The 25,960-nt window shown below is 36.6% G+C and overlaps 5 protein-coding genes, 1 non-coding gene and 2 pseudogenes across 19 annotated transcripts; 1 reads left to right on the forward strand and 7 right to left on the reverse strand.

Moving 5' to 3' along the window:
- Positions 1–403: 403 nt before the first annotated feature.
- On the reverse strand, positions 404–3,835 carry B120 (S-locus lectin protein kinase family protein). 2 transcript variants are annotated; one of them, NM_118259.4, is made up of 6 exons: positions 2,185–3,835; positions 1,864–2,099; positions 1,569–1,779; positions 1,250–1,487; positions 1,003–1,150; positions 404–884 (listed from the first exon to the last, which is right to left on the reverse strand). In NM_118259.4, the coding sequence occupies exons 1-6, from the start codon at positions 3,581–3,583 to the stop codon at positions 567–569; spliced, it is 2,550 nt and encodes an 849-aa protein (NP_193870.1). In that variant the 5' UTR covers positions 3,584–3,835; the 3' UTR covers positions 404–566. The 2 variants fall into 2 exon arrangements, with proteins under 2 accessions (NP_193870.1, NP_001328774.1); NM_001341479.1 differs by having other exon boundaries at positions 404–1,150.
- A 1,130-nt stretch (positions 3,836–4,965) lies between these two features.
- On the reverse strand, positions 4,966–8,289 carry CRK28 (cysteine-rich RLK (RECEPTOR-like protein kinase) 28; the record flags this gene model as incomplete). Of its 8 annotated transcripts, none has more annotated exons than NM_001341482.1 (7): positions 4,966–5,635; positions 5,721–5,860; positions 5,947–6,190; positions 6,275–6,485; positions 6,570–6,694; positions 6,782–6,910; positions 6,978–7,818. In NM_001341482.1, coding segments are annotated over 6 exons (1,551 nt in total). The 8 variants fall into 8 exon arrangements, with proteins under 8 accessions (NP_001328835.1, NP_001328834.1, NP_001328838.1 ...); NM_001341481.1 differs by having other exon boundaries at positions 5,721–5,877; NM_001341486.1 differs by having other exon boundaries at positions 5,162–5,635; positions 5,721–5,877; positions 5,947–6,485; positions 6,978–7,586; positions 7,665–7,818.
- On the reverse strand, positions 7,820–11,344 carry CRK29 (cysteine-rich RLK (RECEPTOR-like protein kinase) 29; the record flags this gene model as incomplete). 3 transcript variants are annotated; one of them, NM_118261.4, is made up of 7 exons in its annotated part: positions 7,820–8,880; positions 8,972–9,128; positions 9,203–9,446; positions 9,526–9,736; positions 9,821–9,975; positions 10,063–10,191; positions 10,300–11,344. In NM_118261.4, the coding sequence occupies 7 exons, from the start codon at positions 11,132–11,134 to the stop codon at positions 8,572–8,574; spliced, it is 2,040 nt and encodes a 679-aa protein (NP_193872.2). In that variant the 3' UTR covers positions 7,820–8,571. The 3 variants fall into 3 exon arrangements, with proteins under 3 accessions (NP_193872.2, NP_001329810.1, NP_001320020.1); NM_001341488.1 differs by having other exon boundaries at positions 8,423–8,880; positions 10,300–10,759; NM_001341489.1 differs by having other exon boundaries at positions 8,972–9,446.
- On the reverse strand, positions 11,040–12,124 carry AT4G03065. Of its 2 annotated transcripts, NR_144010.1 has the most exons (3): positions 11,869–12,113; positions 11,683–11,773; positions 11,040–11,062 (listed from the first exon to the last, which is right to left on the reverse strand). It is a non-coding gene; the product is annotated as an uncharacterized misc_RNA (transcript). The 2 variants fall into 2 exon arrangements; NR_144011.1 differs by lacking the exon at positions 11,040–11,062 and having other exon boundaries at positions 11,402–11,773; positions 11,869–12,124.
- AT4G21420 lies at positions 11,921–13,621 on the forward strand (annotated as a pseudogene; the record flags this gene model as incomplete). The annotated part of the gene is made up of 1 exon: positions 11,921–13,621.
- Positions 13,622–13,912: 291 nt separating this feature from the next.
- B160 lies at positions 13,913–18,388 on the reverse strand. Its single transcript, NM_118263.3, has 12 exons — positions 17,645–18,388; positions 17,400–17,545; positions 16,872–16,977; positions 16,635–16,767; positions 16,403–16,466; positions 15,700–16,306; positions 15,274–15,603; positions 14,687–15,082; positions 14,524–14,596; positions 14,341–14,426; positions 14,129–14,248; positions 13,913–14,042 (listed from the first exon to the last, which is right to left on the reverse strand). The coding sequence occupies exons 1-12, from the start codon at positions 18,266–18,268 to the stop codon at positions 13,944–13,946; spliced, it is 2,784 nt and encodes a 927-aa protein (NP_193874.2). The 5' UTR covers positions 18,269–18,388; the 3' UTR covers positions 13,913–13,943.
- A 4,534-nt stretch (positions 18,389–22,922) lies between these two features.
- Positions 22,923–23,513, reverse strand: AT4G21437 (annotated as a pseudogene). The gene is made up of 2 exons: positions 23,502–23,513; positions 22,923–23,141 (listed from the first exon to the last, which is right to left on the reverse strand).
- A 794-nt stretch (positions 23,514–24,307) lies between these two features.
- Positions 24,308–25,878, reverse strand: MYB102 (MYB-like 102). The gene is made up of 3 exons (NM_118264.3): positions 25,629–25,878; positions 25,410–25,539; positions 24,308–25,323 (listed from the first exon to the last, which is right to left on the reverse strand). The coding sequence occupies exons 1-3, from the start codon at positions 25,759–25,761 to the stop codon at positions 24,534–24,536; spliced, it is 1,053 nt and encodes a 350-aa protein (NP_567626.1). The 5' UTR covers positions 25,762–25,878; the 3' UTR covers positions 24,308–24,533.
- Between the last annotated feature and the right edge of the window lie 82 nt (positions 25,879–25,960).

The following is a 25,960-nucleotide window of genomic DNA, read 5'->3' on the forward strand; positions in this document are numbered from 1 at the left end:
CTTTTCACCATCAAAACAGTACTAATTACCATAGTCAACGCTCCAAAAGTCTTATTTTTGAACATCCTCATAATTCTTCGTTCCTCGTTTGATTTATATATAATAACTCTATACATAAAAATCAATCACATTTTAATTAAATTAAACACAATAATCCTACAATATTTGAAACAACTCACCTATATTTAATAGAATGAAAAACAATTATTATGATCCTCATTTCAAAACTAACCTAAATATTTTAAGACTACCACCTTTGTTATAGTATAAACGATTTATTTGAAGATTTATTTCAGATAAATGCTTTTTGATATTTTATCTGTTTTCATTTGTTTATACTTGTAAATTGATCCATTGTGATATTTTTGAAAAAGAATAGTGTGGTGATTTTTTCAAAATATCAACATCATACTGTAATAAAACCCCATTTGTAATGTTTCACTTTATGAACAAAATTTCAAGTTTCAACAACCATTACTCCATTATCCTAATTAACCAAAAAATATTATACGTTTTCACAACAATTATATAAAAAAAAACTTTACAAAAGAACAAACAAAAGAATCTTATCGTCCAAGAACAACCGTTGAAGTGATCTCATTAGAAGAAACGATGTATTGTTGGCTCGAATCAAGAGCAAAGTTGACATCAATGGAGTTTCTTCTGGTGGAAGTAAACGTTGGTTGTCTAGGCGCAGCGAGCGTCGCTGTGTCACTCTCTAACATAAGCAAAACTGAAGCCATGTTGGGTCTCTCCGCAGCCGAATCTTGAACACATAGCATCGCTACGTGTATGCATCTCAAGGCCTCTCGCTTACTGCATGTGACCCTGATCTTAGGATCCACAAGCTCCTCTGATCTCCCATGAGTATACAAATACCAAGCCTGCAAGCATTCAGTTTCCACCACTAATTAGACCATTTATAAACCAAACCAAACCAAAATTTCAAATGCTCATTAAGAGAGAACAACAGTTTTTACTCTTAGTTTTTGGGAAACTTACATAACCAATGAGACTTCCATGTTCAGAAGATCGAAGACTTGTGTTCCTCTTCCCACTTACAATCTCTAGCAACAAGACACCGAAGCTGTAAACATCGGATTTCACCGAGAAAAGTCCTTCCATCGCGTATTCAGGAGACATGTATCCGCTACAATATACAAATATCAAATGTAAAGTAAGTTGCTAAGAACATGATTCATTGAAATAAAACATTTGCTCTGTTTTTTGGAATTCAGTTTTTACTTACTAAGTTCCAACAACGCGAACCGTGTTAGCTTCATTTTGGTTACCACCAAAGATCCTTGCCATACCAAAATCTGAGATCTTTGGATTCATCTCTGCATCTAACAACACATTGCTAACCTTCAAGTCTCTATGAATGATTCTCAATCTTGAATCTCTATGAAGATAAAGCAATCCTCTCGCAATCCCTTCAATTATCGAAAACCGCAGTTTCCAGTCTATCAACGCTTGTTTCGTTTCATCTGTACATTCAAAAGAGCAAAACTAAGAAGAATGAAAGGAAGTGCTTATTCTTTCTTGGATCTTTAAAAAAGGAAACATACCAAAGAGGAAGAAATCCAAGCTCTTGTTAGGCATATACTCATAAACAAGCATTTTCTCTTCTCCCTCGAAGCAACATCCAAGTAATCTCACAAGATTCCGATGTTGAAGCTTCGCTATGAGAATAATCTCATTCTTGAATTCATCAACTCCTTGTCCTGATTTACCAGACAATCTCTTCACAGCTATCTCACGTCCATCTTCGAGAACACCCTGATAAATATCACAATCATCAACAAAAAAATCACAAAAATTAAACACAAAGACTCTTGTCTATAACCAAAGTAATCAACCAACCTTGTAGACTGGTCCGAATCCACCTCTTCCAAGCTCATTTTCTTTGCAGAAATCATTAGTAGCTATGGCTATAGCATTCAGAGAAAAGACAGGTAACTCGGATGTGTTAACAGCTTTCCCTTCAATCATTATGTCTACTGATCCTGAAAACGCTGAAGTAGTTTCTTTGCTCTTGGTCAGATCAGCAACAACAACCGATGTATCGGTGTTCTTACCACAATATGCTCCTGAAACATCTGCATATAATAAAGAGAAGTAAATCAACAAGATCTTATGATGCAGTAACCAAACTAAGAAATCAAGAAAGAACGTAGTTAGTACCTTTCTTTCTCTTGAATCTCCATAGAAGCAGAGCAAAGATTCCTATCAAGATCACACCAACAAGAACCGCGACAATCACTGCAATCTTTGTTTTCCTGTTCTCCCCTACTTCGGAATCAGCAAGACGGATATGAAGCGAAGAACCACCAGCTTCAAACTGTTGTAAATCCACTAAATCTTGGTTCCAAATCATGCATCCAATACCACCAACAAGAGAATAAGCATTGCAAGAACAATTCCTCAGACACCTCTCTCTGCAATCCTCAGGATCAACAAGATTATGTTCAGGAATTTCAAAATCAGGCAACTTCACAGATTTCAAAGTCAAGAACTCATCCTCTCCAACACTAATGTTCCTTTCACACTTCAACGGTGTTCTTCTTCTACAACCTCTACTCCAATTCCCAACAGAAACTTGCTCATAACCATGAATACAGCTACAGATTCCATTAGAGCCCTTCATATCACAAATACCAAACTTGCCACAACGATTATACTGATCACACTCACTATCTGGCTCAGACTGAAACTTAGTCCACTTCTTCAAAGTCTCATTCCATCTCAATTCCTCTTCGGTTCCATTATAAAGAACCTTAAACCTAAGTAACACTGATGGATCTGAAGGAACATACGTGAAGTACACGCTACCTGTTTCATCTGGAGGAGATGAAAGCTTGAATCCGTAAAGATAATTCGTCAACAGAGACATATTCGGAATCCCGGTAAAAATCGCAGAGTTCCATTGCCCGCTTCTCCATTTCCTCGTCTTGTTCCCTTCCCAAAGCACAATCTCTGGTGCTCCAGAGGGATCAACCCCTAATGAGTAATTACCAGGGGAAGGATCAGTCTCAGATCTCCATGAGACAAAAGCGTGATTGTCTCCGGTTTGTGGATTCACACGAACTCTCATCTGCGGTAAGAAGGTATCTGTTGGGTGATTGAAACTCTCCCAAATAGGTCTATCTGTGTCGGTTTCAGACAAAACAAAGTTCCCAGTGTCATGTATAGAAACGACTCTGTTGTTGTTGTTGGTAGTGCTTGACTCGATGTTTGAAGACCAGACAGTGATGTTCTTCCCGTCTAATAACACGAGATTACCATCGTTGCTTATCATGAGAACTCCAGATTGGTCTGAAATTGGAGTTGCTCTGTTTGCTACCCATACCACAGCTTTATCCTCGATGTTCCCATACCAAATCCCTAGGAAACGATGCGTAGAGCTTCCAGGACTGAAGAAACCTAGCTCGAATGTCTTTTGTGGAGAGACTAAAGGTTTGTGATTGATTCCGTCTCTTAAAGATTCGCCTCTTCTGATTGTATTTGCAGCCATGGAAGATTCATAAAGAAAGAAGTATAAGAAGAGAGAAAGATAAAGTGAGGTTTTGCGGAAGAATCTCATTTTCTTGGGGTTTAGTGTTGGAGAAGAAGACACAAGTGAGGATCTTCGTAATAAAGGATTGGTTTTTGAGGTTTGCTTAAAGATGAAAGAAGAGAAACAGAGGAACTGTGTCTGTCACAATGGCGGAAACTTCCTATTGATAAAAAAGTAAGAGGAGAGGTGACAAAGGAGAAGGGATACAAAAAGGAAAGGTTGCTGTTTTATTGCTGTTGAGAAGTTTCTATATTTTTGTCTCGTCAGGTTGGAAAGTTGGACCAGAGAATTGAAATAAAAAGGTCAAACTGTTTGAATTATTATCATCTTTATAAGGTATTATTATTATTGTCTTTTAATTCTTTTTTGTCATCTACTTTTTTTGTTCTTTTTCAAGATTATACAACCTGCATAGAAATATGTGATTGGTGGCTGACCTAATTGTTTTGAAACTTTTTCTTACATCTCTAAGAGGATTTTGGACGGTGTCAGTTGACACATGATGGATTAGATACTTTAGCGGTTCAATTTTTATTAAGAAAGAAAGTTAGGTTTTCAAGTTACATGATTTAGTAAAAATTATATTACAATTATATAGTTTCCATTGATTAGAAACGTATATTAATACAATGACTTAGGACGATCCAACCATTCATATCTTGTATGGACTACTTCTGACGTCCTTAGTTCATAGTCAATGTTTAAGAGTGATGAGGATTTATCAAATGGTTGATGATAATAAGAACAATGAGAAGGTAATAGTATATTCCTATTGTATAAGGCCATCGAAGAAAATGTATAAGCTATAGGTGTGGTTACCAAATTTGAAAATAAATAAGTATGTCAGGCAATTAGTGGAGCAGTTGGCTTTGTATACTAGTTTAGTGGAATATTTGCTTAGTTATATAATACTTAGATTAGATATGCTTGTTGCCTTTGGCCGCCACATTGACTCATATGGTCAAAGTATCGCACACTTGATTTGGATGGGTCTTCTCTTTATTTTATTGCACGTGACATATTTTACGTATCTTGATATTTCAAATTGTATTCCTTCAAAGTTTAAATGTTGTTTGCTCGCCTAAAATCCCATAATAACCCTACAATTATTTAGTAATCTTTTTTTTGCATGACGCTTAAGTATTTATATCTAATATCGATGCAGCCAAACCTCAAGTGGATTGCACTAGCAAGTGGCACTAAAGCATATATTGATACTCATACAATGCCAGATCGATTCTGGAGTTTACATTATTGATTCATTTGGTGGATTAGTTGATTACAAGTGAAAATTTACAAATGTATTAGTTTAACTGAGAGAATGTGGCTACTAGGCAACAAAACCTAATAAAGAAACAAACACCCATCTCCATCTAAAAATGCTCCAAGGGTCCACAATGCTTAGTCATGAATTCTATAGCTACATTATTAGGAGTTAAGATAAAGAAAACTGTATTTAACATTGATTTGTTGCTTTTGAAAAGACCAATGTGTATGCATTTCATGTGTAGGATAAAGTAGAAAGCTTTTCTTAGTAAAAGTCTAATACTATTTTCATTTTCTTAAGTTAAATTTCATGTTATATGTTTTAAAACACAGTAAAATCGAATTTGCAAAACAAATCTACCATTAACGACGAATGTGTAGAACTAAAAGAAAAAGCTATAACTTCTACTCGTTTCAAAAGCTAGATGAAGCCAAGCTGTCTAAAAAATCACACAAACAAAATCCATCATTGAAGAAACTAAAAAGATATGCAGATTAAGCTTCCTAACGAGGAGATAACTCAGAAACAGTGACATCATTCAAGGACATTAATAACGGTTCTGTGGAAGAAGAAACATTCATCGAAGGCATGACACTCTCTAACGCAAAGGCGGGCCTTGAAGGCGTTGGGAGAGTATAGGAATAGCTATTGAGCATTAGAGCAACCGAATCCATAGTTGGTCTACTCGCTGGACTTTCTTGAACACATAAAAGACCAATGTGTATGCATCTCAAGATCTCGCTTCTTGATCCCGTGGTTAGACTCGGATCAATAACGCTTAGTATAATGTCTTCTCTCCAACATCTCCACACCTGAGAAACAAACAGAATTACAAATTCAGTTAACATGATGAATCAAACTCAAACCTCAATTACCTGGTTGGTTTTGTGTACTTACCCAACTAAGGAGATTTTCTGCCTCTTCGTCATCATTTGATCGACCATTATTGTTTCCCTTACCCGTAATGATCTCTATGACTAATACACCGAAGCTGAAAACGTCTGTTTTCACCGAGAATTGACCGTAAATAGCGTATTCTGGAGCCATATACCCGCTACAAGATGAATAACGGGTTTATACCGGTGTTTCTTGGTTAATGAGTTAGTAAGATGAAGTAACTTACTAAGTTCCTGCAATTTTGCTTGTAAATCGATGTGTCGAAGTTTGGTCTGTGTCATAGAGTTTAGCTAATCCAAAATCTGCGATTTTCGGATTCATTTCTTGGTCCAAAAGAATGTTGCTAGCTTTAAGATCACGGTGAATTATCCGGTAACGAGAGTCTTCATGAAGATAAAGAAGTCCTCTAGCAACTCCACCTATCATTTTGTATCGCACTCCCCAATCCAAAAGTTGACGCTTTTTAAGATCTGTAACAGCGTAAAGATCAACACAGAGCAGAAAAAACAGAACGGTAGGATCATCATATGGAGAAAACGGCGGAAAACAATTACCGAAGATGAAATTGTCAAGACTAGCGTTCTTGATGAACTCATAGACAAGGATTCGTTCTTGTCCTTCTATGCAAAAACCTAATAGCCTAACCAAGTTCCTATGTTGAAGCTTTGCAAGAAGTAAAATTTCGTTCTTGAATTCACTGTCTCCTTGTCCTGAAGTACACGATAATCTTTTCACCGCGATTTCTTGCCCACCCGAGAACACACCCTAAGAAATGCATCATCCTTAGCTTATAAATCTAACCAAGGGAAACCAAAGTTACCGTTAAGAAGTTTTCTCAAAGAAACATACCTTATAAACTGAGCCAAACCCACCACGTCCAAGTTCATTTTCTGGTGAAAAGTTATCTGTTGCTGCCTTTAGAGTTTCAAAGTCAACTACCAACGAATCTGAGAACTCATCCTCTGCATTTGATCCTGACAATGAACATAGTTCTCAGGATAAATAGTTTATACTTTGTAACAAGATAACGATAACCAAAAGAAGAAGGTTGTGTTTGTTACCTTTGACTCTACCTACAGACTTGTTCTTCTTCCACTTCAAGAGCAAGCATAGGCAAATTGCAAATAACGCAACAAAAACTATTGGGATGACTATCGCAACAATGACTTTAGATCCACCTTTGCCCTTTCCTGAAATGAAACATTCAATCTTAGAGACAACTGCTGCAACAGTACAAATTCAAATATTTCTATGCACCTGTTCTCTCAGTTCTTGCAGCTGATGTTGGGGAGTCAGCAGGCTGAATAGCAGGTGGATCAGGCTCTAGATCGGCATCGAACTCGTAGAATCGCCAGGTCTCAAATCTGTAGCTACAACTAGGAAAAAACCACCTAAGACCAACCTGACCAGCACAACAACCTGGGATCTTTTCAAAACCAAAGACTAGACAGTCATTACAATCCTGTTCAGACAAATCCGGCGTACAGTGTGCACTTCCGTAGAATTGCGGGTACCCTGCCACACCCGAACCGCTCCCTTGAGCGTATTTTCTATTTGGCCCACCAGCTGCAGCAATCCCTTTGAGTCTGTCCAATAGTTCTATCTGCAGACGATCAAACTCATCTCTGTTTGCTGATATATTTTTACCGGCTTGAAAAGACAGAGTTGGGGTCGTCTCTTTTCTTCCATAGATTATCATGTTCGAGTAACGAAACATACAGTGTGTGTACCACACAACAGCTTGATTTGTCAGTGGACACTGCTCGATGAGGTTTCTTGCAGCTATCTGAATGCAGCTGAGACAATCATCTCTTTTTACTTCTCTTCTACAAAGACCAATTGCATAAGCTCTTTCTCCAGATGAATCTCCAGAAGAGAGGTTGTAGAAGCCATAAGGTTTGGATGTGAGTGACGAGAGAGAGGAGACAAGGCCGTTGAGATTACCAGCGAAAGAGCTGTTGGCCGTGAAATTGCCTCCACTAGCTACACAGTTGAAACCTGGAGGAAACTCATATTTATCCTTCTGTGCTAAGCAGATAAATGGTACAATCTTTAGGACACAAGCAAAGAAGAAAAAGATAACTCTGACATGTTCCATGGACGCTTGAAGCTTTTTTCTTCTTCTGTAATCTATATGAGAAAACCCCAGAATGTAATAACGAGTCTAAAAATGGAAGAAGTCAATCTAACTTGACCTTGGAATTATTCAAAAGCAGTATGGTCTTTGAACTAAATCAATATCCAACAGCAGAAAGAACAAAACTTGTTGATCAATAACAATTATAAAACCCAGTAGCAAACACAAGTGGAGTCTTTATGAGGTTGTGGGGGTCCATGATGGTAGTAGATTCAAAGACTCACAATATGAAACTAACGACTTGGTGTGAAAACGTTATTTAAATTAGAAGTGTTCATTGCTCACTTCTTTCCCCACAAGTACCAGGAAAGAAAACTAAAGAGTTTGAATACTTTTCAAACCTACTAGAAAATATAAGACTAACTAGGAACCATCTAATTTCGTCTAAGCCATTTATTTTACAATTTCTTTTACTTCTGTAGATGATTAGTGGATCATCTTTCAACTCTCATATTTATATATGTGGACTCAATATAAATCTCTTATCCAATTTTCTAAACTTACTGACATATATATATACTTCTATCAAATTGTACCTTAAAACGAAATCAAGTAACGATAAACTGGAAGAAAAAAAATGAGACAAAGGAAAAAGTATCTCACAGCTTCACATTCATGTTTTATTCACAACAAGATCAAGCCAGGCTGCCTGAAAAATCACACAAACAAAACCCATTTCAAAGGTTTTCAGAGAAGAATCAAAACATTTACAGATTAACGAGGAGAAAACTCAGAAACAGTAACATCATTTGACGACATTTGTAACCCTTCCGTTGAAGAAGAAACATTTGAAGGTATGACGACACTCTCCAACACAAACGCAGGCCTCAAAGGCGTCGGGAGGGTAAAAGAATAGCTATTGAGCATGAGAGAAACCGTAGCCATTGTTGGTCTAGTCGCTGCACTTTCTTGCACACATAAAAGACCAATGTGTATGCATCTCAAGATCTCATTTCTTGATCCTGCGGTTAAACTCGGATCGATCACGCTTAGTATAGTGTCTTCTCTCCAGCTTCTCCACACCTGAAAAGAAAAACAGAATCACAAATTTTATCAACAAGATGACCAAAACTGAAACCCCATTTACTAGCTTGGTTTTGGATACTGTACTTACCCAACTAAGAAGATCTTCTGCATCTTCGTCACCATTCGATCCACCATTGTTGTTTCTTTTACCTGTAATGATCTCAATGACTAATACACCGAAGCTGAAAACATCTGTTTTCACAGAGAATTGTCCATGCATTGCGTATTCCGGAGCCATATATCCGCTTAAAATTGAAATGATAACTGGTTTATACTGGTGTTTCCTGGATTTATAAGTTAGTTAAATGAATTTACTTACTAAGTTCCTGCAATCCTGCTTGTGAATCGATGTGTCATGGTTTGGCCTGAGTCAAAGAGTTTAGCTAATCCAAAATCTGCGATTTTCGGATTCATTTCTTGGTCCAAAAGAATGTTGCTAGCTTTAAGATCACGATGAATTATCCGGAAACGAGAGTCTTCATGAAGATAAAGGAGTCCTCTAGCAATTCCTCCGATCATTTTGTACCGCACTACCCAATCCAAAAGTTGACGCTTCTCAGTATCTGCAACGGCGCAATGGTCAATGCAGAGCGGAAGAAGAATGGTAGGATCAGATCGAGTAAAAGCCGGAAAAAGATTTACCGAAGATAAATTGGTCAAGACTAGCGTTCTTGATGAACTCATAGACAAGGAGTCTTTCTTCTCCTTGTATGCAGAAACCTATAAGCCTGACCAAGTTCCTATGTTGAAGCTTTGCAAGTAGTAATATTTCGTTCTTGAACTCGTTGTCTCCTTGTCCAGAATTACCCGATAATCTCTTCACCGCGATTTCTTGCCCCTGAGGGAACACACCCTGAGATACATAATCCCAAGTTTATAAATCTCTCAAATAAATAAACCAAAGTTACCGGTAAGAAGTTTGTTCGAAGAAGCTTACCTTATAAACTGAACCAAACCCACCACGTCCAAGTTCGTTTTCTGAAGAAAAGTTATCTGTTGCTGTCTTTAGAGTCTCAAAATGAACTAAGAGTGATTCTGTGTTCGAGAACTCATCCTCGGCAATTGAACCCGACAAAGGTGATTTCCCAAGAACTGAATACGCAGATAGTATTTATCAGAACTAATAGTTAATCCATTAGTAACAAGATAACGATAACACGAAGAAGAACACTGTGTTACCTTTGTTTTTATATCCAGACTTGTTCTTCCTCCACTTCAAGACCAAGCATAGGCAAATTGCGAGTAACGCAACAAGAAGTATCGGGATGACTATCGCGATAATGACTTTAGATCCACCTTTGCCCTTTCCTGCAATAAAACATTCACTATCTTAATCTTAGAAACAAAAACATATTCTGCTAGGGACAACATCTGCAGTAGCACACACGAGAGAAACATTCAAACATTTCTATGTACCTGTCCTCTCAGTTCTTGCAGCTGATTGTGGTGAATCAGCAGGCTGAATTGCAGGTGGATCTGGCTCTAGGTCGGCATCAAACTCGTAGAATCTCCACGTCTCAAACCGGAAGTTACAACTAGGAGAAAACCACCGAAGACCAATCTCAGCATCACAACAACTCGGAATATTCTCAAACCCAAAAACTAAACAATCATTACAATCCTGTTCAGACAAATCTGGCGTACATTGCACAGTTCCATAGAATCTCCGGTACCCAGCCGAAGCTGAACCGTTTCCTTGAGCGTATTTCCTATTAGGCCCACCAGCAGCCGCAATTCCTTTGAGTCTGTCCAATAGTCCTCTCTGCAGACGCTCAAAGTCATCTCTGTTTGCTGATATCTCTTCACCAGCAATAAAAGCCTTAGTCGGGTTCGTTTCTTTTCTTCCGTAGATTGTCCTGTTTGAGTAACGAAACATACAGTGCGTGTACCATACAACAGCTTGTTTTGTCAGCGGACACTGCTTGGTGAGGTTTCTTGCAGCTGTCTGAATACAGCTGACACAATCATCTCTTTTGACTTCTCTTCTACACAGACCAATTGCATAAGCTCTTTCTCCAGATGAGTCTCCAGAAGAGAGGTTGTAGAAGCCATAAGCTTGGGATTTGAGTGAGGAGAGGGAGGAGACAAGGCGGTTGAGATTCCCGGCAAAAGTGCTGTTCGCCGTGAAGTTGCCACGATCAACACAGTTGAAATCTGGATCAAACTCATAGGAATCTACCTGAGCAAAGGCATGAAATGGAGCAAGCGTTAGGAAACAAGCAAAGAAGAAGATAACTCTGACATGTTCCATGAAAGCTTGAAGCTTTTTTTCTCTAATCTATGAGAAACCCACCAGTGTGTAATGAGTCTTTATATGGTAAATGTCGACCTAATTTGACCTTAAAAAAAAGCCGTGTGTTCTTTAAACTAGCTCACAGCCGAAAGAACACAAGTTGCTGATCAAAAACAATTATAAATTTCAGTAACAGACAGACACAAGTGGACAGCCATTGTAAGCTTGTTGGGTCCTGCATGATGATATATAAAAATTTCAATATAAAAATTTAGGAGTTGGTGCAACGAATCAGGTCAACGGTGTGTGAAATAAGAAGTTATAAGTTACAAGAAAACATTTAAAATAAGTTTATATTTCTCACTTCTTTTCTCTCCAGGACCAATAAGAACTCAAAGTCTGAAACTTTAACCAACTAGAAACTAAAACTAATCTTCCATTAATGGGAAATAAACTACTTAAGGACATCCTAGAGACTCCTTTTTTTTTTCACATCCCTCCTGCTGTATTTGAATTTATACTTATGAGGTGCGGATTGTGGAAGATCTTTATGTCTTGGATCTTACTCGCTGAATGAGACCTCAAATCTGAATGCTTTGTTAATGCATCAAAGAAATGCAATTGGAACTTTACTAGCTACCTCTTCAATCGAGAAACCTGCAATTTGCAAACCAGAAACCAAGAAAAAATGTTATTTTTTTCAGCACAGAAAACATAACTCCTGCATGTACTATAATGAAGAAAATTCATACTTTTTCACAATCCTTTGCTTGGAAATAACAGCAAAGTAATGAAGTTCCCGTGATGAGTCAATTCGACGCCTTTGCTTATCGCCGTGGTTCCAGAGGTGCGTAACAGAGCAGCTGGTTTGGATAGCTCCATCAATCCCGGACATTGATAGGCCAAGAGCTCCGGGAGTTTGTACGGATTATAAAGATCCAATCAGCGAAGATCAATACGACCGTCGTTTGAACCAACGACGGCGGATTAAGCTGAGGGATAGAGTGAGGACGGTTCCACTTTATGAACAAAAATAATCTCGGACCGGGTCGAATAATATAATAACCGGATCGGTAATGCTGAACTTACGTATTTTTGACAGGGTCAACGGTTCGGTTTGCTTATCTATTTGTCTCTGGTTTTAGGATCCTTTTAATTTAGGTTCTTGAGTTGTAAACCGAACTCTGTGATTTCCGGTTTGGTTTGAACCTGTGGAAGTTTGGTCGAAGAGGGAATGGATCCACGATGTATGGGAAAAAAGTATCAGACAATGTCTTAGTGGGGATCGATCGATCTGTTTCTTGGACACTAAAGACTCATCAGTTTTTCTTTTTATGACAAGTGGCCTCCAGTATGACAAGTGTTCTCTATATTGAATCATTTCTTAGTTGTTTGATATGTTGTGAATCTTGCTTCGTAAACAGAACCAACATAAATAATAACTTCATGTATAAGAACTTATTATGTTTCCGGGAAATGTGGGTAACTCTGTTTCTCATTCCTTCTTTGCTTGCAAGTTTCTAGAGAGGGAGAGAGAAAGAGAGATCCTCCTGAGGTTGAGGAGAGACCTTCAGTATTTTAGGGATAAGACAAAAGTAGTCATGTTTATTTAAATTTTCTTCGTTAAAACTTCTTCTACTTAAAATCTCCATTGAAACAGAATCATTCTTCAAAACATTCCTCATATAACACTGCTTACTAAATTCTGCAAATGTGCCTTCCCTTTCAATTCAATTAAGGATCATTCTTTGCTTTCCTTGCAAGGATCATTTCCCTAACAAACCCCTTCCACAATATTGCCTACTCTTGGTATAACACCACGACTATAGAGCCAAAAGAAATATCTGAGTCGACCATTTTTTACGACAAGAAAATCTGTTACCAAAAAAATTAAACCCTATGTTAGCTTTCACAAAGATTGCTAGATTCCAAGGGTTGCTGCAAACCCGGGCTACTTTATTGTTAATCCGAGACTACCACAAACAGCCTGTCAAAGTTGTGTGGAAGAAACCTGAAAATGGACGGATAAAGCTAAACTTTGACGGATCCAGAGGAAGAGAAGGACAAGCCAGCATTGGAGGGGTATTCAGAAACCACAAAGCCGAGTTCCTTCTTGGGTACTCAGAATCCATAGGGGAAGCCACAAGCACCATGGCAGAATTCGCAGCCCTCAAAAGAGGGCTCGAGCTGGCTCTAGAGAACGGGTTGACGGATCTATGGCTTGAAGGAGATGCCAAGATCATAATGGATATCATCTCGAGGAGGGGGAGATTGAGATGTGAAAAGACAAATAAGCATGTGAATTACATCAAAGTGGTTATGCCTGAGCTGAACAACTGCGTGTTGAGCCATGTTTACAGAGAAGGAAATCGAGTCGCTGATAAATTGGCTAAGTTAGGACATCAGTTTCAGGATCCTAAAGTCTGGAGGGTTCAGCCTCCGGAGATAGTTCTACCAATTATGCATGACGATGCAAAAGGTAAGATTGTTCTTAGAACAAAATGAGCCCAAGCAAGTCAATATTTGTAACTAAGTTGTGTATATATGATCATTAGGTTGTCAACAATAACAAACCAACATATGTAATTAGACTTTTGTATAATCAAGATATTTTCCACTATCAAATTTGATATCAATGCTTCTTTATATCATCCAACAACAATCGGAATGGTAAATGAATTCTTTTTTTTTTCTTTCTCTTAGCTATTGTCTCTTTATTTCTATATATTTTTACATTCTACGACTCCTTGAAACTCAACAGCTGAATCTTTCCCAGAAGAATAGGGTAATTACCAATGGTCAAGAATCAAGATTGGTACCTCTAGCTCTAGTTATATAATCTCAATGCACCAGTTGAATCCGAAGATGTGAGTTCCCGAATTTCCTTTACAGCTTCGCTGATTTTATGAATCGCCATTTTCTTCACCTGGATATTGCAGCAATATATTATTACATAAACACCAGACCTTTCTAACTCAACCTTGTCTTAACTTTTAAACTAAGGGAACGTACCTCAATCTTATTTGCTTTCGATTTGACGCTCTGAGGAAGTTGATTGAGCTCCTTCACTCGTTTAATAGATTCGCTAACGTGCTCAGGTGACAGAAACTTCAGAACCGCATTTACACAAGACTAGCAAACATATGCAAAAGTTATGTTAAAAAGATTCATAACTTTGAGATTACAAAAGAAGGAAAGAGTGTGTTGGGTGCTAAAAGTAATACCTTATTCTTTCTAATTTGGTATGGACATCCAGCAGGGAGGATGACTGCTTCCCCAACACATTGATCAAAACTCCATGGTTCAACGTCTGAACAAACAAAATAAGCAGCATGAATTTGAGTCTGCTGTTCAGACATAATGAAATGGAAAGAAAAAAGTAGAAGAAATAAGGATATGATACTTACCAAATTCTTCCTTAAGCCTTGCTTTGTGATACTCATCAAGATAGTAACTCTGCTCAAGTAATGGATGACTCACCTGCCAAAATGATACATAACAGTTAACAACAAGGGAACATCAACAATTGATCTTTTGTAGAAGCAATCGAACCATCAACACATAACTTACCTTTTTTTTGCTGGAATCCATGGATTCTAGCTCCAGAGAGTGGTTCTTAATATACTCAAGAAGTTTAGAAACATCTTGTTTTTGGAATACATCCCACTGGGCACCATAAGTGTTGCTTAGGCTCTCTTCTTCACAAGAGTAGTTGCAACTTTCTCTTTCCTCTCCCTCAAACTCACTGCCTCTGCATTTAGCGCCTAAACAGTGTTGTGAAGATTCTGAATCAGAACTGGAATAGTCATCCAACCTATCTCGTTTCTTTCCCTTATCAAATCTGCTTTCCCTCCCCTTTGCCGGATTTTTAGATCTTACTCTTCCGATGTTTTTCATTAGCTTTCTTATCCTACAAATCTGGTTTGTGGATACAGGTGTTTCTGTGACATATAACAAGATATCAACCTGCAGAGCAAATCAAAAGGTTTAGAAAAATATAAGTAGATCTGAAAAGTTAAACGAGAAAAGTCAAAAGGATATTTAGCTGACCACTACTTCTTTAGCTAACAATCAGAGTAGATCTTCAATTCGTAAAGCTAGGAAATTGTGAAATAAAGGAAAACTCTTCCAAGAATGGAAGTTCTAAGAAAACATACCATGTCACAAGTTTCAAAACCTAACTTCTTCACAGAATCAGGCTGTGCATATTCTTCACCACTCCTGTATGAAATATTGAGGCATGGGCCAAAATCGGGTGGTTGTACAGTGTCAGGTAGGTTGGCTGCAATATTTAGTAGACCGCGCTTTGGATCCATGTAATGGGAGATTGGTAAAATATTCAGTATTTCAGCGTAATGATTTGGGAACTGTTCTTTAAACAATGAAGATGAAAGCCATCCCTCCAGCTTCAGCCTTTCTTGACAAGTATTAGTCTCAGCCTTTCCTCTCAAAGACCCCAAAAAAAATTGCTTGACACCAATTTCTACCTGTTATTGAATAAGAAACAGACCAATTAAGAGACCAAAGGTATTCCAATCCAGAAAGATAAGCACCAGTAACATCACGGAACACAAGTCACTAACCTCAAACCAATCCATACAATCAGTAGTATTACCGGTTTTGTTGTTTCTGTTCATAAGATAGTGACAGAACAAGGCTACTGGATCCCAATTCAGGCTTGAACCACTCTTTATCACACTACGAACTATTACAGGATGGCCTTTACTCCAGTGTGTCTGAAAATGTTCCAGATTGTTTTGATGAAAATCCAGCACTGTGGGGTAGTATAAGAAGTTACCAGTTCCGTCTTCTCTTGTCTTGGATGCTTCTTTCAAATGGCTGTCGCTACTACTAGATTGCGTTTCCATTCCAATACAAAATGGACATCCCGAATATTTATCTAAAATTTCAGGCAACTCATAGCAACTGACTACTTCCTCTGCACTGATCTCTAACTTGCTTGTCAACTCCAGAGGGAATAGACTCAAAAAAAGGTTATTGCTGCACCCTTTGACTTCTTTCCGCTTACACACTTTTGGAGATTTTATACCATTCGAGCATTTAACCGATCCAACCTTTCTAGATAAGCTCTCTTGACTCTGATCTTGGTCAGAATTTAGCCTGAGAACAGAGGAACTGCGTGTGCACATTCTTTGCAAATCCACTACGGCAAAGTCACGACCATTGCTACTGAGACAAATATTCAAAGAATTTGTCAGAGAAAAACTCAGAGCAAATTTACATCATATGCACACTTAAGGTAGAATAAGGTAGCAAAGTGAGAACCAGGGCTGTCGATCGTCAGAGGTTAATTCAGAGCTATGGATTTGTGGTTCAGCTGGATTTCCCTCTATCACAAATGTGAAAAGGAATCAAAAGATATGAGTGAGTTTAACTTAACAGAACCGAAGGATCCAGCAAAGAAAGAATCCGAATAACAGTCTAATTATGGATATTTCAGTCCTAAAAACAAGAAAATCATCTTAAGATAGAAAGATTAAGATCAAATATTAAACACCTTTCTTTTCTGCGTCATTTTCCACCTCCACTTTGTGTTCCGCATTGATTTCTTTTAGTACTGGAAGTAGCATGCACACCGCATAATGTAGATGCAAAACCCTGTCAATATCACTCCTGACACTCTGAGAATCCTGGAACATATTATAGAAGTAAACAAGTTCATGTTACAGAATATCTGAAGAATGGAAAAAACATGTAAAATTTTAATGCCAATGAATTCTTAAGATAGTCAGACCTTACATTCAGTGACTCCAGAATTAGTGACTGAGCAAACTTTGCACCTACATGACCCACGGCATACAGGACATTTTTTCTCAACTTCTTCTTTCGATCCCTTGTTCCTAATTAATTCCAAGCCAAAAAACAGTTTGATGACTGCTTCTAACCAATTAGTAGATCAAAATCAAGCAGCCTAATAGCAAAATTTTCGAAACAGAGAAATTCCAGAAGCAATCTCAAAATTGCAGGAAAGAGTACCCCATGCTACATCCTAAACTTTAAGCAAGATCTCCTTAAAAGTGGAAAGAAAATACTCTGTATGGACATAAACAGAAGAAATATTGCAATTAAGTAGTTACCATAGGTGAATGAATAACCCTCAAGATGTCTTAGGTCCACAAAACTACTGAATGTTTAAGGAGAACTATCCTCTTCATGCAATTAGTAAACTAGATACAGATGCTTAAATTCTAATGAGACTATCCATCAGCAAAAAGGCCAGAGATGCAAACAAAATAAGTAAAGCAAACATAACCGACGATACCTTTTCTCGATACAATCTATGCAAAAGAACTCTCTTTCACAACTCAAACAACTAATCAAATCCCCAAATCCTCTGGTTCCACACCAATGACACCTCATCTTCTTTTCCTTCCTTCCATTAACCAAATCACCCTTGAAAGGAACCACCTTGACAACAACAAACCAACAAAACCAAATAAATAGAGTAAATAAAGAAACAAAATGGATACACAAACACAAAGTATCAAAATTCAAGCTTTCAGTTACCTGCATTTTCCCAATTGGCAAAGGTTCAATGTTCTTAGACCTAAACCTCCTTTTAATCATCGAAATTGGCTCTTCCCCAACTTTAACATCACAAGGAGAAGACACATTACTAGTAGTAGGAGAAGGTGGAGAAATTGCCATAATACCATTAGGAAGAACCCTCGTTAACTCTTCTCCAACAAATTCACTAAACCCTCCATTACTCTTCTTCTTATTATTACTATTTGGTAATCTCTTCCTCTTCTCAACTTCTCTCTTCAACACCATCCTTATCAAATCCAACTGCAAATCTCCTCTCTTCAACTTCATCTTCTTCACTGCTTCATCCATAGCCTCTGCTTCACCCATCACTCTCTTCCTCTTCGATTTCCCCAATCTCTTAGACCTAATTCTGCTTTCGTTTGGCTCGATCTCTGAAGACGCCACTTCATCTCCTCCTCCTCTTCTTGATCTGACAAGCTTAGAAGACTCTGCAACTTTCTGCTTACTTCGCTTTAGGCTTTGCTGCGAGTGATGACTCTCACACATCTTTTTCCCCTCTAAAGCTCGTCTCTTGCACCGCCATTGCTTACCATCAGAGCGGTTGCAACGAAACTCGTCAGGGACGATTTCGTTCTCCGACATTCTCGAAAGACTCGAAATTTCTCTGAATTTTGGATGAGAAATTCCGGTGGAATCTCTCGGAGTAAGTGATCTGAAACCAGAGAAGAAGAACGGCGTTGTAGTGATAGAGAGAAAGAGAAGTGTATAGAGAGAGAAAGGCAAAAAGGGGAAGTCTTTTATTTGCAGAGAGAAGGAAGTGGCAAAGTTGTAAATATGTGGAGAACGAGAGTCTTGTTTTGGTAACGTATGATCGCAAATATCGAGAGGATCTTCAGTTTTTCAGTTACCTCTCCTCTGGTCTTTTTTATTTTTTTAGTTTTTTTTTTTATACAACACTAATTTGCTTATATATTATTGGTTGAAGAAATAAACAAAAAAAATTGCTTTTTTAGTTTTTATTTACTAGATATATGATGATAGTTTCTAAATTTGGATATTTTTTAATAAAATTAAAAGGTATGTCTAGTTTACATAAATTTAAAATTAATTGCACGTAGATTCGATATATTACGCGACAAAAAAAATAACTCAAATTTCATAAATCTTTAGTTGATTACACATAAATTTGATATACTATGTGAAGAAAAGTAATGCTAATTTTTTACATGAATTTTTAGTTTATTACACATAGATTCGATGAATTACGCGACAATAAGTAACGCTAATTTTGCATTAGTTTTTAGTTGACTAAACATAAATTCGATATACTACTCGACAAAACGTAACGCTAATTTTTGTTACAAAACGTGTTTTTTAACTTTGTAAAAAGTAGCTTTTACCTTTATAATATTAATAAGTTATAATTAATTTTGGTAAAAGAAGTTTAAAAGTTATTCAAAAACATACAAAATCATTTATAAGATTTTCTTAATACCTGCAAATCTGTCATATACAAAAGTAGAAGCTGTATGTATATCATTTTACTTTTATTTGCAATTTCTAAGTATTATCTCACCAGAGTTTCGGTGGTTTTTTAGAGTTTTAGAGACATGGTTGAGTCTAAACTCTGAACTCTACAGAGACTTGATGGGTATTTTGAAACAGTATTATTTGTATGTTTTGCGTTGAATAATACTCATGTTGGATTTAATATCATTAGACATTAGTTTTGTAGTTCGGCTTGTGGCTTGTGATGGGCTTTTCATATTTTGAGTTGACTAGAATTATGTACCATGTTGTTTTTTTGGGCTCCAAAGTCCAAATTGTTTGGCATTTTTTACTTTGGTTGTCATACTTTGTTGGCATGACAGCAAAGTTTAATTTTTCAATGGAAAAATAAAATCGATGGCCTTGTACTTGGATTCAGTCCGTGTACTTGACATCAAATACCAAACTTTGTCTGAGTTTCCACTATTGTCAATTATAACAAGATAAACATATACAATGAATTTTTGGTCGGAAGAATCTTCTTATCAAATGTATATTTTTTTTCCGTTAAGATCTTACGACTAGCGATTCACTTACAGCTTTTCAAAAACGGATGGTTCCAAACACAAATTCACAATAAACAATTTTACCGGCACCACAAGAACAAAATTCATGATTAACATTTTCAACATACATTACTTTATAGTTAGCAGAGACAACTACAACGGTTATGCATATACCACGCTGAAACTTTTAGTAAATACACATTCATTAATATGCGATAATTTTAAACACTAAAGTCACCAAACTAAAATAAAAATTAATCGGGGTAATAGTTGACTAAAATACAAATGTTCAAGCTGCAAATAATGAATCATCAGTATCGACACGAATAATTAGGCATAAACTTGGAATAGTTATATCCAAATTATAGGGGTTTAGATCCAATGTACACCAAGACTTCCTCCGTTTTGCAAGTTATGCCTATTTTACATAGCAAGTGCAGTCTTCTAGACTCCAAAAATTAGTATAGATGCTAAAATTTAAAATTTCCTTGTTATATAAGAGTAGCATCGTCTACACCCAACACAACATGATTTGTATCTATTCCCACATTTTATGTCACTCATTACAGACCACTGTCGTAAAAAATAATATCTATTATCTAGTGTTTTCTGTTTTTGATAAGTAGAGAATCATAAATTTAAATTCGTTTTAATCTCTGGAATCTACGACTAATATGTCAATTCTGCATTGAGACTAAAATGATGTGTGTAGCAGAAGTTGAACTTGGTTTAATATACATATTAGTTTACCATACTAGCTACCATTAGCATGTTCAAATATAATAATGTTTTTAATGCAATTCCATAGAGATACTCTTTAACAAACTCAAACCAATTGCTTTCACCAAGTATGAAACCATAGGAATGCCCACAATATGCCTGCAAAAGACACATATCCACTTTAGGGCCTCTTATCTTAACTTTTGAAAATTGACGTATCTGAATTTTTTTCCTTTGGACGGCTGACTAAATTGGTCTATAAATTTTAATTTAGAAAAGAGTTCTTGTTTTCTTTGATTTATAGTTTTTGTTTTGCTTTTCTTATAAGAAAACTATTTCCACTTTCCATTTAATATTATGGGCCAACCATGAATGATTGGATGATGTTCTTTAGACAAGCATTTTGTATGTAATTCTCAATCCACTTCACAAAAAGTAGCTGTCTAACAAATTTATTAGTAGTTTCACTTCTTGATATATTTTTCAAATAAATTAATAATCTTCTGTTTAACAAACTACTAATAATATTTACCAACTTAAATTCAACTTAGCTTGGTGGATAAAGGCTAAATTAACTTTTAAATTAGAAGTCACTAATTCTAAAAACATTTGGTGTCATTGCTCATTTATATTTGGTCTTCCAATTAGTTTATTTGATATAGTCTCTCTACTCGCTAGTAATTTCTACAATGTCTCACTTTTCATTTTAATGTTTCATAGTTTTTTTTCCTTTTAGTGAGAAAAAGTAGACATTAACCCATTTTGATGTATAAATGACGTATGGAATACGTAGCCGTTGACCATTGTAAATTTGTAACAACCACATGTGATTATAGAAGCTTCTGATCGTACGGACGACAATAATTAACTATCCAAGTCCAGTAGTCCATTTTTTGGGCGACAATAATTCGCGCTTAATAACTAGCTTTTGGGAAATTTTGGACTAGTGGATATGTAATAAAATATCTCATAATTTTTAATTGAACCATATGGATCACAGATTTAAACCAGACTATCTTGATATGATTAAAATTGAGCGGTACGTATGCTCTAAATGGACCAAAAATTTCGAACCATTTAGTGATAACCCAAAAATGATTCTGTCTATTAGTATTTTTCTTTTGTTTTCTTTTTGGTGAGGGGAATTACCAAGAAAACCTAGTCGAAAGAAACTAGATATAGAGTGAATTTAGGAGGGAACTTAATTAGGTTAACTCTATGAACCTCCAAATTTTGACCACAAGTTTTGTTTTCTTGTGATCAAGTGGCAATATAGAAACACAACACGAAGTGCATATACGAGAAAAACACGTTTTGTTGTTTGTCAAAGACATGGAGACACACACAAAGCCCACGAAAGCTAACAAGAGCATGTAAAACAAATTTTGCCTTTTTGCTTTGGTCCGATATATTCATATTATCATATACGCACGCAACCGCCCAAAATTTGTTTACCCTTTTGTATGCTTGATCTGATTCTTTGTTTTGAAGTCAATAGATTGCACATTGTTTCTTCCAACTCATAATTATTTTGAAACTTTTTAGGACACACGGTAATTGGTTCGAAATATCACAATCCCGTGTAAGTTAAGCGAAACTAAAAAGAGAGTTGCACATTGAACATACGCATCTTGTTAGGATAAAGAAGTAAAGAACATTCGGTAAATAAGAATTAATAATCTGAAAAACTTAGAAAACAAGAAATGGTAGGCTATGATGTTGTTTTGAAATGTGGCAAACGGATTCCGAAAACACATAATACATAAATTTTGACTGAATGTAATTTCGTGTCTGAGCATGGTTTATTTAATTCTAGTTTTCACAAGTTTCGGTTTTTTCTTAGCTACTGAAAATTCTCTTTGTATTTATAAATGTGAGATCCATCTCTAAGCAGTTTGAATGCGTCCATGAGTATTTTTTTAAAAAGCTATACTTGTTTCATACATAGGACATCTAAACACAATGTTTTTTTTTATATAGTAATTGTTGATCTTTTAAAGCTGAATTTGATATACACCTGTAACATAAAACTTTTTGGTTTAATTATGTTCATTTTACACACAAAACAACATAAGACTTTGCCTTATAAAGTGACGAAGAAAATCATTAGGGTCTTTAGAAGAAGAACCGCCAAAAAAGTCACAGCAATAGATAGTTGACATCTATAACTTTTGAAAGGTGCACTGAAAATAGATACATATGAGGAAGAAAAAATCGTATGTCAAAATCACAGCATTTATTCGATCAAAAAGTTTTTTTTAGTTGTTTACATTTTTTAGTTGGGAAATTTGCATGGATAACATAAAAAAACTTTTAAATTAAGAAACTAACCATTTACAAAAAACATACACTATAATAGTTGTGTAATATATAATATTACAATTTTCTCCTCACCATCACCACTACTGCTGTTGCTGCCACCGCCACTACCTCCGCCCCTCCACCGCCACCGCCCCTCCGCCGCCACCGCCGCCACCGCCGCGCCACCGTCCTTACCGGAATAAATGCCATCACTGGAGCCATTACTCCATTGTTGGGGTTCCCATTGTCACCGGAGCCATCGCCGTCGTCGAAATCACCACCGTCTCCGGAGTCGTCGCCGAAGCTGCCGCCGTCGCCGGAGTCATCGCCGGAGTCGGAATCACCGCCGTCGCCGGAGTCACCGCCGGAATTACTGCCGTCGCCGGAGCCACCGTCGGAGCTGCCGGAGTCGCCGGAGCTATCACCGGAGTTACCACCACCTATAGTTATTTAATATACTCTTTAGGTTAGTTTGTTAATTGATATATATATAATGCTATTTTCTTAATTATTTATTGAAAAGATGTTAGTTTTGCAATTCATCCTTTTTAGTTTGTTTTAAAAAAAAAAAAAAAAGTGTGTCATGTACTTATGTCCAATCCAGCAGTCAAAAAAATAACACCTCATCAGAAAAAAATCGTCGTTCAACACAATAGGGGCCCACTAATCTATTATTGAGTTCCACGTGTTCTCTAATCTTAAATGGTTGTGTGATAACTACACGTGTAAAGCCATCAAAAAACCTACGCCGTGATTTCAATAATAAGGAGGCTTTCTTTTTTTCTTTTTGCCTTAATTACATGCCAAGTCATCGACACTATATAGACACGTGTCGCTAGCCCATTAGGTACTTTTCATAATCCCATGTAACAACAGTACTCCTTTACTTCATGTAAAGATGAGAACACGTGTCCCTCACGCGCCTGCAATTCTTCCCGGTCCGGTTCGTCACTTTGTGATTCCAATAATTTAAATTAAACTTAGCCATACAAAGTGTGTCTTTCATTTCTGTATGTTTTTGTGTTTAGAATTGAATATTTAACTAAACTAATTATTGGTTATTTGATTTTATGAATGAAAACTCCAAATTATCATGAAACATATACGATATATAGGTCTTTCTAAAATAATTCTAAAACATGAATGAATTTACATTTATATATGTAGCAATGATGGTAGCAGCCTTTGGTACTACTCTTGTAGTATTGTAAGTCGTTGAGATGATTTAAAGGAAATACTATTATTTAAGTTTTTAGTTCATTTAAAAAGTTACTTCAGATCTTGCTGGAAACTTTAACCAAAAAACAAATATATATATCTTGCTGGAAATGCATGTGGGAGATCTTGTGATCATGAAAAAACTATAGAAATTTTATGGTGAATCATTTGGACTTTATTGGTTAGGATCATACGTTTCCATTAATACCTTTTGGGAAACATGACATAAGTCAATGATGTAATAATTAAAATACTATGTCTATATCAGGAAATTTCTGCACCTCATATCAATTATATATTGTACATATCAATTTCAGCACCTCATATCATTGAGCCAAATTTTTAATAATATTGACAGGAACTATGCATATGTTGAAGTAAAGCCGGACAAATATTAATATTTAAATATAAAGTGTATATCAATAATGGAAACTCCATAATTTTAAAAATGGTATTAGCTATAAACTCTAGAGAAATATAACAAATTAACAACAAAACGAAAACAGTATTTTACAAGTAAACAAATCGGAAAAACAAAAAAAAAAGTCTTAAGATTACAACAAAGAATAAAAAGAAAACTGTATCCCACTCGAGTTTTATTTTGTTTCTTGGAATTATATAATAAAACCATTAACGTCCAAGAAATCGGGAATATCAAACTTCATGAGATTACTGCAATAGCTTTCTATTTCATCCTCAGTGCTGCAACTGCTACTATTGATGTAACTCGAGTTTAACGTAGTCGGGCTCGGGCTCGAGGATGGCGTGTTTAAGACCGAATTTGCGAAGTTGAAGCTCTGATCCGAATAAGAAGGATCCAAGACAAAATTTGAACTTGAATAATCGTTGAATGACGGATTATAGCAATCTTGGACTGACGTAGTAGAAGTTGAAACAAGATTTTGTTCTCCAAAACCATTGAAGTGATGATCCATGTTGTTAAACTGACGAGCTTCATTGGGGAATGGTGGCATGGAAGATTGGAGTTCTTGAGTAATCGTGTTCTCGAAATATTGGTTGGTTTGGTATTGGTTTACTCCGGTTTGGCTATAAACTGTTTGCTTCTCTTGAGTTCTCGAGTCATGATCCACCACAAGGTTTTGGTTTTGATTTTGAGAGAAGAGAGAGGTAGCGAGCTTGAGTATCTCGGGGTTAACCAATGGATGTTGCTGGTGATGACGACGATTAGTATCCATCATGAGTCTTGACATGTTCATGTGATGTGAAGATGAATTGTATAGAGATGAAGCTAAGATGGATGAGATATCGAGGAGATCGAGTCGTGGACTGTGAGTCACTGGATCAATCCCCATTCTAAGTAGCTTCTTTCTTATATGAGTGTTCCAAAAGTTCTTGATCTCATTATCTGTTCTTCCTGGTAAACGCGCCGCAATCGCAGACCACCTATAACAAGATAAACCAAACACGTAAGAATCTTGAACTATTTTCATAGTAGATATTGTCGGAGGAGAAAAAAAAAGCAAACTTACTTGTTTCCTAAGAAGCTATGAAGCTGAATAATGGTTTCTTCTTCCTCAAAAGAGAACCTTCCTCGCTTTATATCTGGTCGGAGATAATTAGTCCACCTTAACCTACAACTTTTGCCACATCTTTGCAAACCTGATGAAGAGAAAAAAACATATTACAATTTGAAACTTTCGAAAAACATAACTAAAACATGAATAATAAATGAAAATTAAGACACGTACCGGCATTTTTGGGGAGGGTTCTCCAGTTACCATAACCATGTTTCTGGATATAGTCAACAAGCTTCTGGTCTTCTTCAGATGTCCAAGGCCCTTTCTTGAGTCCGTTCTTCTCGCAACAAGGTGACCTTGCCATTGATTGTTTATCAGAAAAAAATGGTCAACTGGTTTAGTATTTATGAGCTAATCAGAGAGTTTGAGGAAAACTATAGTATTAATAGAGAAGAGAGAAACAAAAGGTCGTAGGGTCCGTAAGGGGAAGTACAAAGTATTTATAGGGAGAGAAGAAGAGGGAAGTCAAAATGGTTCGGTGCCGTCCTCTGTTTATCAATTGG

Source organism: Arabidopsis thaliana, chromosome 4 (genome assembly GCF_000001735.4).
Source record: "Arabidopsis thaliana chromosome 4, partial sequence".
Taxonomy (NCBI): Eukaryota; Viridiplantae; Streptophyta; class Magnoliopsida; order Brassicales; family Brassicaceae; genus Arabidopsis; species Arabidopsis thaliana.

Excerpts from the sequence above, each read along its gene's own strand:
- B120 (NM_118259.4), bottom strand. The coding sequence starts at position 3,583 with ATGAGATTCTTCCGCAAAACCTCACTTTATCTTTCTCTCTTCTTATAC. Across the intron at positions 1,488-1,568 it reads CTTGGATTTCTTCCTCTTTG|ATGAAACGAAACAAGCGTTG; the intron begins GTATGTTTCCTT and ends TTGAATGTACAG. Across the intron at positions 885-1,002 it reads ATGGAAGTCTCATTGGTTAT|GCTTGGTATTTGTATACTCA; the intron begins GTAAGTTTCCCA and ends GAATGCTTGCAG.
- B160 (NM_118263.3), bottom strand. The coding sequence starts at position 18,268 with ATGTCGGAGAACGAAATCGTCCCTGACGAGTTTCGTTGCAACCGCTCT. Across the intron at positions 15,604-15,699 it reads ATTGTATGGATTGGTTTGAG|GTAGAAATTGGTGTCAAGCA; the intron begins GTTAGTGACTTG and ends ATTCAATAACAG. Across the intron at positions 15,083-15,273 it reads GTTTTGAAACTTGTGACATG|GTTGATATCTTGTTATATGT; the intron begins GTATGTTTTCTT and ends TTTGCTCTGCAG.
- MYB102 (NM_118264.3), bottom strand. The coding sequence starts at position 25,761 with ATGGCAAGGTCACCTTGTTGCGAGAAGAACGGACTCAAGAAAGGGCCT. Across the intron at positions 25,540-25,628 it reads AACCCTCCCCAAAAATGCCG|GTTTGCAAAGATGTGGCAAA; the intron begins GTACGTGTCTTA and ends TCTCTTCATCAG. Across the intron at positions 25,324-25,409 it reads CATAGCTTCTTAGGAAACAA|GTGGTCTGCGATTGCGGCGC; the intron begins GTAAGTTTGCTT and ends ATCTTGTTATAG.